The 21,431-nt window shown below is 38.8% G+C and overlaps 1 protein-coding gene across 1 annotated transcript; it reads left to right on the plus strand.

The window, feature by feature from the left end:
- Nucleotides 1–505: 505 nt before the first annotated feature.
- LOC124286254 (F-box only protein 9-like) lies at nt 506–20,650 on the plus strand. The gene is made up of 15 exons (XM_046722599.1): nt 506–621; nt 2,372–2,560; nt 4,379–4,436; nt 6,830–6,913; nt 8,926–8,959; nt 11,471–11,567; nt 12,899–13,000; nt 13,935–13,996; nt 14,120–14,208; nt 14,959–15,102; nt 15,876–15,910; nt 16,960–17,052; nt 17,965–18,075; nt 18,918–18,997; nt 19,448–20,650. The coding sequence occupies exons 1-15, from the start codon at nt 619–621 to the stop codon at nt 19,563–19,565; spliced, it is 1,299 nt and encodes a 432-aa protein (XP_046578555.1). The 5' UTR covers nt 506–618; the 3' UTR covers nt 19,566–20,650.
- Nucleotides 20,651–21,431: the final 781 nt, after the last annotated feature.

A 21,431-nucleotide genomic window follows, 5' to 3' on the forward strand; every position in this document is an offset into this window, starting at 1 on the left:
CAAAGCCTATTCTCTACCGCAAACTACAGATAGAATGCAAAAGCCGAGAGAGAGATAGAGAGAGAGAGTGTGTGTGTGTTTGCGCACACCCTCTTTTAGTCCTGAAAGTCTATTAACTGACCGGTGAAGAAGGGTGAAAATGAAGTGTGCATCCCCACTTTCTCAAAAAGCTGTATCCCCTCTGATATGGATCCCAAAATTGCAATCCCAAGGGAACATGAGTAAAATTGGCAGATACGAAATTCTGTCCAAAATCTCCTGCCCATATCAGAGATCATATGATTAATTATTACTACATGGTCTCTGCTCATATGAAATGAAAGTTGAAGTAACCGTGTATGAGTCAGATTTGGGCACATGACGGAGTATGTTAACTTGGTCCCGTCGCAATATTATATCAGAGACCATTTTATATCTGCGAGACGGGGCCCAGCTTAGCTTAGCTGTGGTGGCGCTCGTCGAGCTGAGTCACTCAAGGGGAAGTTACTCTATCACCTCAATGAGAAGTAAATATGGCTGCCGTCAGACGATCAAGAATTTTTGCCTGTTCAATTGTTATCTGTTATACCTTCAGAGAACTACTTATTTGAAGTATCTCCACTTTTATAATATTTGGAGATGGTAAGAGAATTAAAATATCGACATGTCGATGCCTGTTAATCGTTACTTTTGCTTAATTTCGTCTAAACATTGTGACCTTCTTCCAAGTAGAAAACATGTTGACATCGTTTTTGACTTTGCGCTCCACGCGCTGTTGAACTTTGCATCTTAGCGTAGAGGCCGGTTGCGCACAATAACATAGTCGTCCTAGTCGGCCTGGATAGTTGTAATCATGTTTCTGTGCATTAAAAACATCGAAACACATTGCACAAAAGCCAAATATCGTTTAACAAATTATCTTGCCATATTGTTCCGAAACATATATAAAGCTATTTTAAGAACCATTGACTGAGACGTTCTGTATTGCATAATGTTAGACATATTGTACGGGTCATTTGTTGTGTTTTATTAACTTTTGATGTTTCATGAAATCAGTTGTTTATGGTGTATGATGATACTTCACTGACCGGGGACTCGTAATACATGTTGCTCATGAATTGTTTCCTTGTTGGCTTGAGATAACGTGTTATGTCAGCAAAAGTAATCGGAAGTGATAGCTGTTTGTCAATTTGGTTGTTGTTGCATGTAGGATATATCTTCTTAAAACGACTTAGTAGCCATTTGGGAAATAACCTCATTACATGAACAGGGAAGTGACATTTTTGTTAGCTGTTGCATGAATTACAATCACTGGCATATTGTTAAGAGTAAGTTTCTTTCAGTGGGATGCTGTTAACATGGTGCAGGCTTGTACACATGTATGTTATAAGCCACCTAACTGCAGTGCATTTTGTATAGTACTTATGTAGCCACATATAACAGTGCTAGTAGCTTCAACATAGCAGTGTCACTATTTGAAACATTGGTCAATAAAGCTAAAGGTAAACAGAATTTTAGTATTCTAAAATGTGTTTTTATGACTACGTCAGCATACTGATCACCAAAGCAGTTCATGAACATAAAAGATTGGACTTACACTTAAAAAACATACTCAAAAATAGAAGTTTCCTAATAATGTGCAAAAACCTCATCAGTGATATTCCCTTGGGCCACATTTGAGGAAACTTATATTTTTCAGTTATTTGAGTTACCTAAAAATGCATTGTCTTCTGAAAGCATGTATTTCAAGCTGTATTGTGGGGGCAAGCCCCCCAAACATGATTATATTGTAATGCTAAGTATTGCAGATCATTAAATAGTGCTCATACTTTAATAAAGTGGTGGAAGCCATCTGGTAAAATGCATTATTAACCCTTTCTAGTCCTCAAGACAAGAGGGTACATACTTCCATGGTCAAGCTGTAGTACAGTGAATATGGAGGGCAGCATGATAACTTCAACTGAATTCTTATAAGTAAAATAAATTGAACTTTTATCATGTTTATTGGGTATGAGACTGGCTCTTATCCTTTGAAAATATATATTTTTGATAAAAACAAAAATCTCCATTATAAATGAAAAGGAGCTTCGGTGAGATGGAAAATTCAGAACTTGAGGCAAAGTTTTATTTGGTTTATTTAATTGGGAAAAGAGATGGACTTAAGAGAAAATAATATGGTTCAAGGATTTAAGCCCAAGCATCTCACTAGATCTAGTCAGTTTTGCAGTATAATAGATAATTGAGGTATATGGTATTAACATATTTCTCTTTTCAACATAAAACATCATCTTTTTGTTTTGTGAATTCTCTTCAAATGTATGTTGAAAACATGACTTGTTTCTTGAGATTGCTCAACATTAGCAGATCATGGATGTTGTCCATTTTTTTCCAGTCTGATGAAATCTTGCCCACTCCTTGTGTTAATGAGGAGGAACGGGAAGAAGGGAGAGGGGAATCTCCCAGCTTGGAAGAGGAGCTGTTCACCTTCCGAGAGAAGTGGAAGAACGAGTTGGAAGATGTCCGTAGCCAGAAGCTTGGTCACAATCATGCCTTGAAAGGGAAAGAGGCCATTGAAAAAGAGGTATGACCATCAATATTTAGTGTGTTTTGGTTTCTTTTGTACTAAATTACTGGCCCATACAAAATCTGAAAAAGGTGTTTGTGTTCACTTGTTCTGCTTGAATGTATGGAATTATGATTAAGTTCAGGGAAAGATATTAACGAATTCCCATTTCATGAATATTTTATTTAAAGCTGGGATGTCTGCCAATCACTTCACAATACCTTAAACACAACTGCTGTTTTCTGCTTTTGGGTTCTCAATACCAAAACAGATGACCTTGCACAATGATTATACACTGTGATGATCTTAGTTTGTGAGCATATAGGCTTTTGGATATTGTTTTGAACTTTGAGGGAATGACTTCAAATTGTGAACCAATTTAGCTTCCCTGATTGAAAGTCAAGTAAGCATATTATCCGTTGTGCTTTGTAACATTTTCTCAGAAACAACCAGGACCATGGAAGCTGAATCTTCAAACACTTTCACACATGATAACATCCCAGTTTGTTGATATTCGAATCCGGTTTTGAAATCGTGACAGTAGCCATGTTGAAAAAACTATTCATGGCCATTACTCAGCTATTATATTTTCCAAAATGGAAAGAAATGTCCTATGTGTGTAGTTAGGAGTGGGGCCCAACACATATGTTATATTTTTGTGATATTTTAGATATTGACCAAATTTGACTTTTGTCATTTGTTCTTTTACATTTGACCATATCCCAAAGATGGATCGCTCACTAATTTGTTCAAGATTATTCAGTCTGACTTTCAGTGCTAGAAGCCAGAGTAAGATCGAGTTGATCATCATGATCAGATACTATTGTCGTTGTTATTATCACTGGTAATATGGTAATGATTTGTGTGTTGATGTGTAATGGTTGATATTTAATTGACATGTCATATTGAATTGTCAAGAATTGATTCTGAGCACTAGCAATCTATCACTGCAGCACTGAGCAGCTGAGGATATCTGATTAATCACTGATTTTTACTAGCTGTCATTACTATTTACAAATTCAGTGCATGTAATAAAACAGGATATTCACCCACAACCTAAAGTAACATAGATGATGAATATTAAAATAAAATATATTAAAAGCTCTTTTCATGCTGACTAAAAAAATAGTCACAACATACTAGATATGTATCTGCGATTTAATACTTGGTGTATTTTAAAGAACTGAAGTATATTCAACTATATTGTTACATTATCATAATTATTTCAAGAAAGTGCTGACATATATTCTTTTTTTTCACTATCATCCTATCATGGTTCACAAGAGTGATGTCATCATGAGTGTTTGGCATCAGGGGTGTCACAGTAAGGGCTTTGCAATGCACCTACCTCACACATGAGTGCATATATAGATTCTAATTCGCAGTATATGTGAAAACATTTTGCTGTTTCTGTTTTTACATATGCATGTTGACATTATTGATATCAACCAGTTTGTGTTTTAAAGACATTACTGCTTACTTTATGTTTGTTTAGATAGTATTTTCCAGTCACCTTATGCGGAATCATGGTTAGATTAGGTCTCTATCAGCAGATGCTGGTCATAGAGGTGACAAAATGGACTCGGTGGCACAGTTCCTTGTATGTCCTCATAGTCTGAAGTTGTGGATGTGCTCACCGATTGATCACTGGTTTGTCCAGGCAGGATTATTCACAGTCTGTTTTTATGTAGCTGGTATATTGGCAAATGTTCAAACTTCACATTATGCTTCTGGAATAGTATCAGTGTATGGTAATAGTGAATATTGCTTCACGCACATCAACCCTCATGTTACAGAACCTGTATCAACATGATCAAATACATGTGACCGTTTCAGGCCACTCGCTTGTTTTTGCTGGGAAGTGAGGCAGAGAGGAGTGGTGCGTTCTATGAAGGTATGTATCTATTACTTAACTATTATCTATCTGAAACAGGATTCTTTATTAGTTGCTTGTACTCTGTTACGTCTTACAAATATTTTCTTTATGATCTGTTTTTGACCATGTTGACTGTGGAGTAAGGCAAAAATGTCAAATTCTGAACACTACTGGCAAACAAGGATATGTTGAACACCGACCTGACAACTGGCCCGTTTTAGCATGCATGAGTGCAGCCCAGTGGCGTTTGCCATTGTTAGTGAAGGGGCCCCAGGTTGTCCGCGATCATGTGTAGTGCGATGGGTGATGCCTCGGCCTGTCTCAGCAAACACCGAGTTCGACAGCTACGCACAGAATCAATTTCATCGTCATGCAATGCACGTGCACTAGCCTACATCTGCGCTACCTTTCACAAACCAAATGGGTTTCCTCTTTGCTTGCACCGCCACTGCTCTTAAATGCGTTCTCTGCGCCAAACCAACTTATCCCGGTTTGCCAGGCATCATGGAACATATTTAAAGCTGCTTTTCTGTGCCAGTTTTCAAAGCCATTTAATGGTATCATATTTCAGCTTCAGTTTTTTATAGCAGCAGAAGATAAACTATTGGAAAGCAGTGAGCTTAGATCTAAGCTTTGTCAGTCAGTCTGTTAGCAGACTATCCCCAGAACCTAACCATGGATTTATTTAGCTCTTGAGCCAAGTTCTCTTTGACTTTTGACCCCAGGTGATTAGGGCTGCTCAATATAACCAGTTTACCAGTATTTACCGGTTCAGACATGAAAACGATACGTATTGCAATACGCTGATCAAAAAACTTCGTAACACTCGGAAATCTTCGGATATTTCCGTTTTTTTAATTGTTTTTTTCTCTGTTTCATTAGTGCCAAATGTTACTTACATTTTTATTTTGTCATGATTAAAAGTTTTTATAAAAGGTTAATCAATCATAGTGATTTTGTTGTGTTTTTGATTTATAATCAAGCATTAACTCGATTATAAGTAGTTTTTGTTAAAAAAAATAATCCTTGCAATATATTGCAATACATATCGCAATATATGCTTCCGCATCGCAATATATCGCAATATGAAAATTCACCCCTACAGGTGATAATGGTGACCATCACCTCAACTTTGAGGTCATGGAAAGTAGTAGACCAATCTGCTGAATCGCTTCATGGATATGGTTTAGATTTGGTGCCAGTGTGTTTTCATGGATTTCAAAGTGATGTTCGGAGACCTCATGGGATAACATGTGGCCTCCTTTGCGATTGTGGTATGTCCAGAACCTTGACGTGGATTTTGTTCAATGTTGAGGCAGGTGTGACTTCAAGATGTTCGCAGACCGCAGTTGAAAGGGGTGAACAAGAATCATTTATAGATAAGGTTGACAGGTGAAGAAGACATTTTGACAAAATCATGGAATGATTGGCTGTGTGTTTTACAACTTTAAATATAATTTATGTACATACATGTGTACAAGTGAGACAGAAAGTAATGATTGATTGGTAAATTATCTTTAAGTTGGTTGATCAAATGGGAATTTAGATTGACATTCAAGATGCATATTTATCTGTGGCGAACGGGTCAAGTTTAATTACCCCATAAATTTTCATCAGAAATAAGGTTAAGCTGGCCAAGTTTATCCAATCCACAAAATTATTCATGTCTGTTTGTGAAGGGGAACTTAAGACATTAAAGGCAAATAATTTTATTTTGCCTTTTGGCTTAAATATTTATTCCAAGTGTTTGTTACATGAAATAAACAATTTTGATCTCAAATCAGCCTTGGGCCCACAACTTGATCTGGCTTATCATTGTATGGGTAATGATTGTTAATGGGAATGAAACACATCCTCTATGCATGCATGGACTGGAATTACTTAATGACACCTTTCTTGAAACAGTCAGAATTTGCTAACAAATTTGGTCATTTTAATTAAGAGGTATTGTGTGATTACAGGTCAATTACAGGTGTTTGTTATTTCTGTTGATCACCTGGTGGCCAGGTAGATGTTGATCTGATTAGCACCTGCATGTGTACATGGCTATAATTGGTTCATGTTGAATGAGGAAGTGACAGTTTGGTGAGAGGTGGTTAGGTACAGGTTAACTTGTGTCCAAATGAAGGTTGGATTTCTTGGAGATGTCGTGGGCAAAAGAGGTGATATAGATGTCTCATTTCAGCATCATCCTAGCCATGTCATTTACCAGTTGAAGAGTTTCTTTTGATTAAATATATACTGATGTGTGATAATAGCTTTGTCCTTGTTAACATGGTGATCTTAGATATTATCTTACAGGAATGGAGAAACCCTAGCAGGAAATTAACAGTTATTGAAAACATGAATATATTTGACATGAATGACTATATTTGGAAATATCAAAACAATATTGTTGTTTCATGTTTCAGCCATCCTGTTCTACAAGAAAGCCATGCATTTGGTGCCAGATATTGAGTCAAAGATCGATGTCTATTCTGTAAGATCACAGAGAGGTGAGACATCGTTTGAATTACGAACAAAAACTAGGTGCATGGATATTGAATTTGGACATTTTCATGATTTGATCTAATTTTGTTGAGGAATGCTCCAACATATTCACTTAGACAATCTTGAAATATATGTTGAGGACATTTTGAATGACCAGGAAAAACATCAGATCTGAAAGACAACAGTTACACTATGTCCTGATCACCACAGATGCTGTGATGTTGCGGAATATATACCATAGCAGTGAATACAGGGAAGGTGTTACCTGAAATGTGACATTGTTATAGTAGATGGTTATTATTAGGGCTCCTTGCCTCTAGGCAGGAGACCTATTGTAATCGTTCGGATTATTATTATTATTATTTAATATTCCGCCGAATTTTGTACCAAACATAACTCCTAAACCAATGCTCCGAATCGCTTACAAAAAATCACACAGATGCGCACCCAGGTGTAGATATTCCCCTTAAAAACCTCTAGGCTCTTGGCCCAATAGCAAAGGGGAAATAATTCAAAATTAATTCCAAAATTTCAACGTTTGACAGCAAATATCTCAAGAACTAATTGTTCCAACACTTCCAAATTTCTTGTACAGATGCACAATCGAATTCCCAACACTTTTGCTTGGACGGGTCAAGTCGCTAAAACGTACCGTTTGGCAGTTATTTTGTTTTCAGTTTTGGCCATGTTTTTCAGCACTTATCTGAGTAGTTTGCAAAATGTGCAAATTCTGCTCCCAAAAATGCCAGTATGGTAGATGATGTCCTGGTGATTCCAGAACACTAGTTGTTTTGAACGTAGACCCAAGAACAACTGAGATACAGCCTTTTAAAGAGGGAACTATTTCTTCTCCGGAACTACTTAAAAGGTACATGACCCCCGTGACCCCGGCTGTATTTGGAAGATCTGCTCGCCTGTCAAAACATGTGTTCTGGCTCCGTTTTGGACGATGATATCTAGCCCTCAGATACAATAGATAGATAGAAAGTAAAGCCAAGGAGACCTCATCGTTGCCCGCAACTATATTTTCAACATTGTTTTTACTGGAAAGTGATCCTGTGTGTTATTGTTACCAAACTATTAAATGAGAACTTTGAGATGGTTTGCCTTGGCCATTGAACCCCACAATATCATGGCAGGGTCACACATTGTACCCATGTGGGGAATCAAACCTGGATCTTCAGCATGACGAGCGAACGCGTTAACCACTAGGCTACCCCACCACCCTGTGGCAATTGTTTGACTGGTGTATGGGGGATCAAGGGTGTGTAACTAGATTAAAGTCAAGTTATGATTGGGATATCTGATTTGTAGCACACTTAGGGGGCCATCTTTCTTACTGAGGAAAGTTTGCATGCCAGTGATGTGGTAAGAGAGCAGTCTTCAACTACCAGGTTAGAGGTAGAATCAACAAGTCATTTGAATGTTTTCGTGCTAACTGTCAACATGTCGGGTGACTGGAATATGGAAATGATTATTTCACCTTGTGGCAGATAGGTGACATGGAAAGGAATATGAAGATGGAAGAGCTGACCCTGTCTCAGTCAGTGAATAATTATGATGTGACGGGAGTGAGGTTAGTTTGGGGACATTAGTTTCGAAGTGAGATTTTCAGGAAACTGAAACTGAAACTGATAAGAAATTGAATCACCAACTGAAAATCATCTAGTATTATAGTACATGTACTTGCAATTTATCAAGTTATGTGCTTTGCAGGGAGCTTTTCTTCTGAAAACAGGATTTTCAGTGTCCCCCTTGTTGTGGGCAGGGCCATTGTTATCTGACCAGAGTGCTTTCCTGACAACTGTTTAGTAACTGACAACTGATGTTTGATTCCCCACATGGGTGTCCCCACCACGATATTGCTCGAATATTGCTGAAAGCCGCGTAAACTACACTCACTCACTCACTCACTCACTCACTCATACACTCACTCACTCATACACTCACTCACTCACTCATACACTCACTCACTCATACATTTCATACATTATATTTATTGTGTTGTATATTGCAGAGAGACAAGACAGTGAGACATCACTAGAAGACCAGTGAGTTTTACAGTTATATAAATTTTCAAGAAATCATGATAAACTTTCCCAAATGAGTGTACATGTATAGGTATGCTTGGAGCCTTCATATTGGCTTTGTTTCTATTGCGTACAGATATGTAAATGTATATTCAAGATTCAAGATGTTTATTTGTAGAAAGGCCATATGACCCAAAGTACAAATGTACAATATAACATAAGATTCTACAGAGTTACTTTCTTTAGTTTTATACATTCAAACACATGTTTAAGAAATTTAGCAAGATTTAACAGAAAGGTGTTATTATTTGATTGGCACAGGTTTGAAACATTATTATGGTTACCACTACTACAATTTGGGATGAATCGCTTTCTCTCTGTTACAAAGTATACACAATCATACAGTACATGTCTTTCATTCAGCATTACATTACAGTGTTTACAAATGTAGGAGTTATTAGTAAAGACATTTTTCTTACTCAGGTATCCACTTCTAAATAAAGTTAATACACGTCTATGCTCATGGGAACTAATGTTTAACAAATATTTTTCACAATTAAGCAAAGACTTATGAGAATTATAAAATGCGAGAGAGAATCACTCTGAAGAGAATAGTGCCAGTTCTGATAAGCACATTCTTTAACACGTTGACTAAAGATATAAATGAATCGATCTGGATCCCCAACCTCTTGGCTTATCCAAACAAAACCATAGCCATAACGAAAAAGTAAATATTTTACTTGATTGGCCCAACTCGGCCTTTTTCTCTCAAGAATGGACAACAGCATATTATAACATTGGAAAGCATATCTTTGACGTTGCATTCTTAACAATCGTAGCCAATACTTAATACATTTAATATGATAGGAAACATAAAGTGGATATCTTCCACACTCCCCGTATGATACAGCATTCGACGATTTATAACTAATATGGAGAACAAAGTCCTTTCTTCCCAACCCCAAATTTCAGCCCTGTATGTAAGAATTGGAGTTATCTTTTTATCAAATAAAAAGAACGCATCTTTTACTATAAATTCAAAACGTCTGATCAATGCTTTTATAGGCCATAATGCTTTACTTGCCTGCTCCGCTAATGTTTTACAGGCTCTAGTCCATATCAATTTAGGCGTTATCATTAACCCCAAATATTTATATGCATTTACTATTGCCATAGGATTCCCATTAAAGAAGAATGTTTCATATTTTGACAGAGGCCCACCCATATTAAAGACAATTATTTTACTTTTAGCTAAATTAATGTCCATGTATATGTATATTGAAACATTGTGTTGTGTTGATATTTGGTTCACTTTGAACACAGTGAGACAGCATTAATCGTGAGGTTCCTTGATAGTAGAGACATCTCCCATCATATTACCAATGTAGGGAAGGGATACATCCTCTGTTAGTCTCAGGAGTTGGGTACGGAATGTCAGGTTTAGAACTGTTTTACTGGTGTAAAACTATTTAGATACACATCTAAGGTGATCTGCTCATGAGTAGACTGAAATTTACAGAAACTAGAAGTCAGAAGTAATATGTGAATAGTAGTGGTGTTCTGACTAATTGAAATAATTGAAGATTGGTCGCAGTGACCAAATGACCAAGTAATCGATCACACAAACGATTTTGGAACTACTGTTTTAGTCTTTGAAACACTTGACGATGGAACATATCTTCGAAGTTGTCAGGGCCTTAAAACTTGTTTAATTCTTAGAAAACCCACTTCACTAACTCAAACGTTATGACTGAATATTTCTTGAAGACTCTGGTAAGTTTATGTTCATGATATATTAGTCATCACTTTAAAGTAGCAAGTTGCATCATTTATACTTATCTACAATAACAACCGAATAGGAAAATCTGAGAAATGACGCTAACCAATTTTTTTCGATGATTTCTTGTCGGTAATGAAAGCAATCATTAATTGTGAGTTTTCAACCAATTCCCAACACTAGTGAATAGTCAGATAGAAATGTGAACATTGGAGACTTGTAGTGTAATCATGGAGTATTGGTATTGTCAATACATCAAGTGACTGGCCACGTGTACGGGAAGTCTTGTGGGTACTACTGGCTCCAGATTTACCCTTCCCAGCCTTATTAGCTTCTGAGCTTTCTAATAACGTTGTCCAAGTCTGGTACCTGTGTCTTGAGTAATCGGGTAGTGTGATAGGGTAGTGTCGTGGTTAAACACTTTGCTCGTCACACAATTGACACCACCAGAATTACTAAGGAATCTAATTCAAGCAATCACAAGCAGTTATGAGACTCCTTGTTATCATTGGTCCCAAGCAACCTATAGTTGTTGTAAGAGGCAGCTACATAACTGAATGCATGTCATAGTATCCCAGTTTCATACATCAGTGCTCATCATCAACGCAAACCATATCATATAGGTGGAAGGTTGCTGAGTGTGTTTAACACACAAAGAACCAAAACCAAAACAAATTACCTCCAGGGGGTTCTGGTTCGTAGTTTATATATCCATGTGTGTGTTGTGTAGTTAGGTCTGTGTTGTTTGATGCCAGGGCCCTGTCCGAGGACAACGATGAATGCTTGCTGGCACAGTTACAGGAGCTGAGTGTTGGAGAGAAGACTTTCTGCCAGCCCAGCTTGCCACAAAGGGTGGGTACAGCTGGAACAAGCTTCAGATAAATCATTTGGCTGTCATCTAAAAGCAGAAAGGAAACAGGACATAGTCTGTGCCAAAATGCTCTTGGGATGACATTGTGTAGTCTGTCATGTTATTCTATACAAAATATTTCTGTAAAATTCACTGACAAAATATAATGTTACTAACTTCAAACTTTTTACTTTGTTGCTGATACAAAAAAACCCCAGGATAACAAAATTTACAAAATGTGCATTCCCATTGTCTGTTGTGATTTACAGGATTAAAAGGGTATCTATTCCCTGCTATAGATCAAGTATAAAGTTACGGGACCTCCTGAACTGTTGATTGTAGCATTTGCTTCACGACATTGACTGTTTGGGTTTAGTTTTGACCCCTGTGTATAGGTTGACTGTACTGCTGTGTGTTTGGTATTATAGTTTGGCATGAAATGCATGTGGACCCGGTGTTTTTTGTAAATATCTCTTCATCCAATGACCCAATCGATCTCAAACTGTGCAAGTGGATGTTTTGTCAGACAACCTAATCACATTGTAAATCACCGATTTTATGCATTTGTATTAAAGAATCTGTCCATGTAACTGTCAACAAAATAAACAGCAGAACGCAGAAGGCTTGCAGAGGGAGGGAGCCAATGACCTGTAACAGCGTTAGTGTTGGGTCATAAAGGTAAATGCACGTGCAGTTCATGATAGTTACTTGTGCACTGCACAGTGATAGACCGTTTGGATCATTCACATTGACTACTTCTAGCTGTCATCATGAAAGCTTATTCAGATGATGCTAAACGTTTAATTAGAAATGTGTTTAATTTTTTTTTAAAAGAGAGCAAACATAGCAAACCGATTTATAAGGTGTCGGATTACATGAAACGTACAACTTTTGCTCTTGGCATGAAAAAGAACATCGTGCTAACAATTGTGAAAAATAAACCAACAACCAATAAACAAAACCTTGTACAAAAAGGTAGGCATCCAAAGTTAGATTCTTTTGACATCAGGGTCATCAGCATAGCTGACCTACATTGACGAACATTGACCTTTATGACCCAACACTACCGCTGCTACAGGTCATTGGCTCCCCCCTCTGCAAGCCTTCTGCGTTCTGCTGTTTATTTTGTTGACAGTTACATAGACAGATTCTGTAATACAAATGCATAAAATCGGTGATTTACAATGTGATTAGGTTGTCTGACAAAACATCCACTTGCACAGTTTGAGATCGATTGGGTCATTGGATGAAGAGATATTTACAAAAAACCGGGTCCACATGCATTTCATGCCAAACTATACCTGTTGTTACAATGTTGCTTTGTCCCTTGCAGGCGACACACATCTCATCTCTGCCGCTGGAACTCATCATCTACATCTTCCGCTGGGTTGTCTCAAACGACCTTGACATTAGGTCTCTGGAGAACTTGTCTTTGGTAGGCATTGCTATCTCCCTTTATTAACATTTGTTTTCAGTGGACAAGATGCTATTTGCTTCAGAAATAAACATGAAGACCATCGTCTTTTCTTCATATATGTCCAAGCACCGTTGTTTTAAAACAGGCACACATGTCTTTTGCCTTGCAAATAGCTGTGCAGAGTTACCTTCCTTAGTCAACCCAGGATCTGTAGCTCATGACTTTGGTTGGTTTAGTTGTTTAACGCTGCAAACAAGTCAGCGAGCCTGATCACCCGATGCTGTTAGTTGATTCTTACGACAGGCATGGTTTACTGAAGATCAATTCTAACCTGGATCTTCACGTTATCATGACTTGGAATTCCCCCAGATTATTGACCTTACAAGTGATAAACATATAAAATCTGTGAATTCTAAAAATGAGCTTGCAGATACTGGTTTAGGACTGTGCAATATTTTATAGAAATTAATCTGATCCATATTCCATTTACCTGCATATTCAATATTTACAACTAGTTTGATTTACCTCCATGTCTGACCGCCTCCGTGGTGTAGTGGTTAGAGCATCCGCCTGGAGAGCGGAAGGTCACGGGTTCGATCCCCGACCGCGTCATACCAAAAGACGTTAAAATATGGTACTTGTTGGTCCCTGCCTGGCGCTCGGCATTAATGGGTACAACAAGGACTGGTCGGCTCGGAGTCCGTATATTGTGTCTGAGTGGGGTATTCATGCTTCACTGCGGCATGGTATCTCAGTGAGCTAGCACTATAAAACCAGCTTCAGTCTGGGCTAGTACAAGCAGCCGCACATACACATACACACGCATGCACGTCGTCATATGAGCGAAATATTCTCAAGCACGACGTAAAACCCAATTTCACCTCACCTCACCTCCATGTCTATGTATTTACCTATCTTTGTATTCACCTGAATTTACCTTTGCCATCTTCAGGTGTGCAGAGGCTTCTATGTGTGTGCCAGAGATGAAGAGCTGTGGAGAATTGCCTGTGAGAAGTAAGTCAGCTCTCGTCACTAAGTTGTATCCGACTGTTGAAGGTAGAAGATGACAACTAATATCATCCTGAATGTTACACATCCTTATTTTGATAATAACATGCTGCTGTGTGTTTGTTGCAGGGTTTGGGGAGAGAACACTCGCCATCCCAGGAAGTATGGCGGGTCTTGGAGGACGATGTTCATTGAGAAACCACACCCACTGTTCCATGGTAAAGTTTGCTTGACGATTTCAGAAAAATATGTGTATACAAAACCAAATTTGGTTTCACTTGTTTCTCTTGTCTATATGCAAGATGAATATAATGCTTAGGAGAAGATGAATGTAAGGCTTAGGAGAAGATGAACATAAGGCTTAGGAGAAGATGAACATAAGGCTTAGGAGAAGATGAATATAAGGCTTAGGAGGAGATGATTATAAGGCTTAGGAGGAGATGATTATACGGCTTAGGAGAAGATGAACATAAGGCTTAGGAGAAGATGAACATAAGGCTTAGGAGAAGATGAATATAAGGCTTAGGAGGAGATGATTATAAGGCTTAGGAGGAGATGATTATACGGCTTAGGAGAAGATGAACATAAGGCTTAGGAGAAGATGAACATAAGGAGAAGATGAACATAAGGCTTAGGAGAAGATGAATATAAGGCTTAGGAGGAGATGATTATAAGGCTTAGGAGAAGATGAATATAAGGCTTAGGAGAAGATGAATATAAGGCTTAGGAGGAGATGATTATAAGGCTTAGGAGAAGATGAATATAAGGCTTAGGAGAAGATGAATATAAGGCTTAGGAGAAGATCATTATAAGGCTTAGGAGAAGATGAATATAAGGCTTAGGAGAAGATGAATATAAGGCTTAGGAGAATAATATGTGATCATGGGTGTGATAACATGCTTACATGTACCATTTTGCTTTGCTTATTTAGTGTAAGAAGAATGTTACAGTGTCTGTTGTTATTGAAGGTTGTTACATCAGCCGGACTGGCTATGTGAGACAGGGAGAGCAAGGCCTGGACAACTTCTACAGACCATTCCACCTGGTCTACTATTACAGGATGGTCCGGTTCTTCCCTGACGGTGGGTTACTCTCGACTTGCTTGTGGTCCTGTGGGTTACTTTCGATTTGACTCACATGCTGCGACAGGGACAAAATACCCTGTGCTGACTTTGGGTTGTCATGGGTGGAATAGGTCTCTTTACCCATGCTTGTGGTCCTGTTGGGATTCCAGTAGAATAGGTGTCCATTACCCATGCTTGTGGTCCTGTGGGGATTCCAGTAGAATAGGTGTCCATTACCCATGCTTGTCTTCCTGTGGGGATTCCAGTAGAATAGGTGTCCATTACCCATGCTTGTCTTCCTGTGGGGATTCCAGTAGAATAGGTGTCCATTACCCATGCTTGTCTTCCTGTGGGGATTCCAGTAGAATAGGTGTCCATTACCCATGCTTGTCTTCCTGTGGGGATTCCAGTAGAATAGGTGTCCATTACCCATGCTTGTCTTCCTGTGGGATTCCAGTAGAATAGGTGTCCATTACCCATGCTTGTCTTCCTGTGGGGATTCCAGTAGAATAGGTGTCCATTACCCATGCTTGTCTTCCTGTGGGGATTCCAGTAGAATAGGTGTCCATTACCCATGCTTGTCTTCCTGTGGGGATTCCAGTAGAATAGGTGTCCATTACCCATGCTTGTCTTCCTGTGGGGATTCCAGTAGAATAGGTGTCCATTACCCATGCTTGTCTTCCTGTGGGGATTCCAGTAGAATAGGTGTCCATTACCCATGCTTGTCTTCCTGTGGGATTCCAGTAGAATAGGTGTCCATTACCCATGCTCCTGTCTTCCTGTGGGGATTCCAGTAGAATAGGTGTCCATTACCCATGCAGTAGAATTGTCATTCCTGTCTTCCTGTGGGATTCCAGTAGAATAGGTGTCCATTACCCATGCTTGTCTTCCTGTGGGGATTCCAGTAGAATAGGTGTCCATTACCCATGCTTGTCTTCCTGTGGGGATTCCAGTAGAATAGGTGTCCATTACCCATGCTTGTCTTCCTGTGGGGATTCCAGTAGAATAGGTGTCCATTACCCATGCTTGTGGTCCTGTGGGGATTCCAGTAGAATAGGTGTCCATTACCCATGCTTGTGGTCCTGTGGGATTCCAGTAGAATATGCTTGTCTTCCTGTGGGGATTCCAGTAGAATAGGTGTCCATTACCCATGCTTGTCTTCCTGTGGGGATTCCAGTAGAATAGGTGTCCATTACCCATGCTTGTGGTCCTGTGGGGATTCCAGTAGAATAGGTGTCCATTACCCATGCTTGTCCTTCCAGTAGAATAGGTGTCCATTACCCATACTTGTGTCTTCCTGTGGGGATTCCAGTAGAATAGGTGTCCATTACCCATGCTTGTGGTCCTGTGGGGATTCCAGTAGAATAGGTGTCCATTACCCATGCTTGTCTTCCTGTGGGGATTCCAGTAGAATAGGTGTCCATTACCCATGCTTGTGGTCCTGTGGGGATTCCAGTAGGTGTCCAACCCATGGTGTCCATTACCCATGCTTGTGGTCCTGTGGGGATTCCAGTAGAATAGGTGTCCATTACCCATGCTTGTCCTGTGGGGATTCCAGTAGAATAGGTGTCCATTACCCATGCTTGTGGTCCTGTGGGATTCTTGTTCCAGTAGAATAGGTGTCCATTACCCATGCTTGTGGTCCTGTGGGGATTCCAGTAGAATAGGTGTCCATTACCCATGCTTGTGGTCCTGTTGGATTCCAGTAGAATAGGTGTCCATTACCCATGCTTGTCTTCCTGTGTGGATTCCAGAATAGAATGGTTAAAGTGTCCATTACCCATGTTTGCCCATTTCTGGTGACCCCATTGTATATTGCTGATCAAACTAAACTCAGTCCTGTAGGGAGGTGTCCAATCCTGATCGAATAGGTGTACCCCGGAGAATCCAATTTTTGTCCTGTAGGGCGATGGTCACCCGATGATCACCCGGATGCGAGACAGAAGCTTCAGGCAACAGGGCCTCATGAGTGGATACTACAAGTTGCAGAAGAATAAGGTAAATAGCATGGAGCACGATACTTATAATAATAATAAATGCATATTTATATTGTGCCTATTCTACACCCTAAGGCATGCGCAAACCGCTACAGAATATTTACACTGGAGTTTTTACAGTTGAAATTATTATTTCAGTAATATGCTGAAAAAAGGTGGGTTTTAAGCCTGGACTTGATGGCAGTTGTGTCAGAGCTTTTAATGGCACAAGGGAGAGAGTTCCAAAGCACAGGTGCAGAATATCAGAATGAGCGGTATCCAAATGATTTCAGTATCTAGGATGGGATGACCAGTAGATTTTGTGTGTTTTGAGCGCAAGTTGCATGCGGGAATATACGGATGTAGGAACTCAGACAAGTAGGAGGAAGCCAAACCATGGAGGCACTTGTATGTCAGACAGAGGATCTTAAAGTCAATTCTGGCCCTAACTGGTAGCCAATGCAGTTCTTTCAACACGGGTGTAGCTGATATGGCTGAGATATTGCCGATGTGACGTTAAATATTAACTCACTCACTCAACACGGGTGTAGTATGGGAATGTTTAGTAGTCTTGCTGATGAAGTGTTTGTGAGTGACTGGACTGCAATGATCACTATCCTGCTGTACAAGTTGAGTCAGGTTGATGTCTGATTGGTGACAGTGAACTTTGAAGTTTTCAGTATACCGTCACCATGCCAATATTTGTTTTGTTGTTTGAATCCTGATTTTTATCAGTTATGAGTTTTGTCTATCAGCACCAGGCTTGCTTGTGGAGAACGTCTTGCATTGTGTTAGGCTTTCCCACATTATTGAAATGACCTGCTATGATATAAGCAAGGGTGGAGTTTAACTACACTCATTTGCTGCAATTGTTTTAATGTTCATTAACTGGATATCAGTAAGTAATTAATGTATATGTTATGGTTTGTCTCAGATTTCTGCAGTTCTCAAGCGGGATTCAACGGGTACTGACAACACATATCACCGCTACAAGCGACGGCAGCAGCCCAATCCCCAATCAGAGGGAGAGTCCACGTTTTTTGTGGTAGGTACTGGCGGCAGATTCTGTGTGCACATTTCGGCCTTGAGAACAATACTGTTCAGTTCTTAACTGTTGTTGCACAGAGACAGAAAATATTAGTACTCACAGTGGAAGATACTGCAGTGTAATATTTTTATGTCAATATTGCACTAGTGTAATACCACTAGACCTATGACATCATAATGGCTTACAGTTATGACGTCACAATGCTAATACCTCTGTCTGAATGATGTTAGACCTTGCTTGACTCGCAGAAAGCTGAGAGTCATCACACTGTAGGCAGTTTCTATCAGTTTATGTTGGAGAGTATTAAACAGAATACTAAACTTGCTTCCGTGAAATACCATTTTTGTTAAACTCGTTAAATAAAAATGGTATTACACAGAAGCAAGTTAAGTATCCTCTATCTATGGGATGGTACTTCCTCTATATGTCTTGGGCTAGCATGTCAGTAAACCTACAGTCACCCCAGGATCTGTTCCTGTGGTTCTTATGATAAAAAAATTACCACAAAGTTCAGAAATTTATCAACCAGTCTTATCTTCTATGTGAAATTAACAGCTGACTTTCTTTTAAGATTATAATCTTGATGCAATTTCTTTGGTTGTTCTTCACATCAAAAATATATGACTGAATATTTATTGCATGTTGTGTTATGGTATATTACCAAACAGCCAACCAAATCCAGTTTGTAAACCTTCTTTGAGAATATATTTAACACTGTGTATAAATACTCAAGAAAGGCATATTGCTGAGTAGGCGAATTCTGTCACCCTGCAGTGTGACGTTATCAGAACTGTGACTCTTCTGTACAGTAGTTGGAATGTGAATATTTCTTGTTTCAGGAATTTGAACTCACTTTCTTAGGCCGCAGAGCTCACACCAAACTTGCGTGGAGCAAGTACTTCAATCGGATATACTACAAGTAAGTCAGATTATGTTTTAGTGAGCCTTTTGGAATATAGATATGTCAGATAGAGGAATAACTTTGATCCAATCTCTGTGAATGTTATTTCACAAATTGCTTGCCCCAATTCTTTACACTGGGCTTGATAATAAACATTTTCATTTATCAATACAAAAAACAACCGTCAAAACATAAATTTATCTATTGTCAACTTCTAACCATATACTTATTGAAAATATTGCTTTGTTTATCTGTCATGCTATTTTGAAGAGAAATCCACTCTGCTGTTGAACTTTGTATATACTTGTACTATGGGCCTGTGGATTTCAGTTCTGAATAAGGTTTGTGTGTGCTCGTCAGGCACTGCAACCTTTTTTAATCAGACCATTACAATTATCAGTGCACCTCAACCCAAAATACATGTCATCTCAAACGCCTAGTTACACACTTAATGCTTTCATTTCACAGATCCACAGGAGAAGAAGTCATCAACAACTTTGACTTGAAACCCAAAAATTTTCCTCCACTGATATTTTCTCGAGTCAAGAGCTACACGGCCATGTCTGACACTCTCTTGGCATCGTAGACTGGACACCGACATCAAGAGCACCACAGCTACTTCATCCGTGCTCGTCATATAGCAGAGTTTTATGTTTAATCAGTTGCAGCTTGGCTGTTGGTCAGCCCTTACATATGGGAGCCGAATCCCCTGCAGTTCCTAGAACTTGTCCCAACCTTTTTATGTGCCACGCGTTGTTGTCTATAGACATGAAGATCCTGATTCTAATACAGGTGTGTACAATGTTTTAGTACCTGCTAATTTTGGAATGCATTTAGGAATGGTAAAACTACAACTGAAAATGATGATACCTGTTTTACATCCAGCAAACCCTTTATGTTTGTTCCGTATATTTTGAGGTGTTGGTTTTACATTGAAAAGAAATAATGCTTGAAAATCAATAGAGCAAATTCCTCGATTCATGTTATTTGCTAGTTATATCAGATTAAAGACATGTGATTTTATTGACACACATCACGTATTTGTATGCTTTTTAATATAAGACATCACTGTGCTCTGACACTTGATCGTTTAGGATCACGTAGATGAAGTGTCGGTGTCATATACCTGTGGTACTCAGTTAGTGAGAGTCACGTGAGGGTCCTAATCTCATTAATTTCTCGTTAAATTTTAAATGTGGATAAAAACCATGCACACAAGATTTCAAGTTAAAAGTAAACTTTGAAATTATCTTTGAAAGTGCAGATTGTCAGTGTCAATGTAGGGAAATATGGGGACGCCAGCTTGTGCTGTTTTCATCACTACAATATGTGTTCAGCAAATACCACTGTTTACTTTTGTTGTTGGATCTAGTTATATCTGACTTCGAAAATTCTAGCACAATTATGATAACAGTAAACATTTGATTTACATCAATCAGTTTTCTGTGTAAAATTTGTGAATCGTTTGTGAGAAGAATTGACTTAACTATAAATGATTACGTTTTTTTAATTATTTCATGCTAAACAGTACACTCCCCCACGGCCCTTTCATAGGGCTTGGTTGTTGTTTTATCCAGGGATATATGCACAGTTATGATCAGAAGAGATTTGATATTATAAGTTGTTCACTGGTCTCGAGGGGGACATGGGTTGATGTACCCTCGATGTTTGTTTATGTTCCCTGAGCCCAAAGGGCATAAACAAACATCAATGGTACATCAACCCATGGGCCCCGAGGGACCAGTGAACAACGTATTTATCTTACCGAACACCTTAATGTTAATTTTGAATTGTTTGAAGCACGTGTACAAATTTTTTTGTAGCCATTGCTAGATTTTGCTGACAAGAAAAACAGATTTATCTCCCTTCCATCGATTTGCATTAGCAAAACATCGGTAATTTCCGTACATCATACGTGATTCAATGCTATTCGAGATAAAGAATTACTACGACGAAGTACCAAATGAGTTGCCATTGACAGCGGGGTACATTGAAATGTTACTCGCTTGTAAGCGGGGTACATTGAAAATAATAGATGAGCGCTCAGCCAATCAGAAAGCGACATTTATGTGTGAGGTAAGATAAGTGTATTTGTACCTGTGTACTCCAACTTGTTTGTTCCTGGATGATATCAGATGGTGTTACCAGACCAGCAGTAGATAGTTTCAACATTGGGAAATTAGATTTTTAATGAATTTTCATGATTCCAATCACAGCAACACTAATGATGAATTGTTTATGGCATCTTTGGCAAGTAAACTGCACAATGTAGAATATTATGTCAACTTTAATAGAGATTGTTGACTTTCTTAGTGTGTACATGTCCTGGCAGGTGTGATGTACATGTATTGTAACAGTGACACATGTATGGTCACACCTGTAATCAACACTTGCCACATGTCCTGGCAGGTGTGATGTACATGTATTGTAACAGTGACACATGTATGGTCAC

This window comes from Haliotis rubra, unplaced genomic scaffold (genome assembly GCF_003918875.1).
Source record: "Haliotis rubra isolate DU_JTF1 unplaced genomic scaffold, ASM391887v1 Scf38, whole genome shotgun sequence".
Taxonomy (NCBI): domain Eukaryota; kingdom Metazoa; phylum Mollusca; class Gastropoda; order Lepetellida; family Haliotidae; genus Haliotis; species Haliotis rubra.

Bases quoted from the DNA above. Each gene is read 5' to 3' on its own strand.
- LOC124286254 (XM_046722599.1), top strand. The intron at 2,561-4,378 runs GTATGACCATCA...TGACCGTTTCAG, and splicing joins AAGAGGCCATTGAAAAAGAG to GCCACTCGCTTGTTTTTGCT. The intron at 18,076-18,917 runs GTAGGTACTGGC...TTCTTGTTTCAG, and splicing joins GAGAGTCCACGTTTTTTGTG to GAATTTGAACTCACTTTCTT.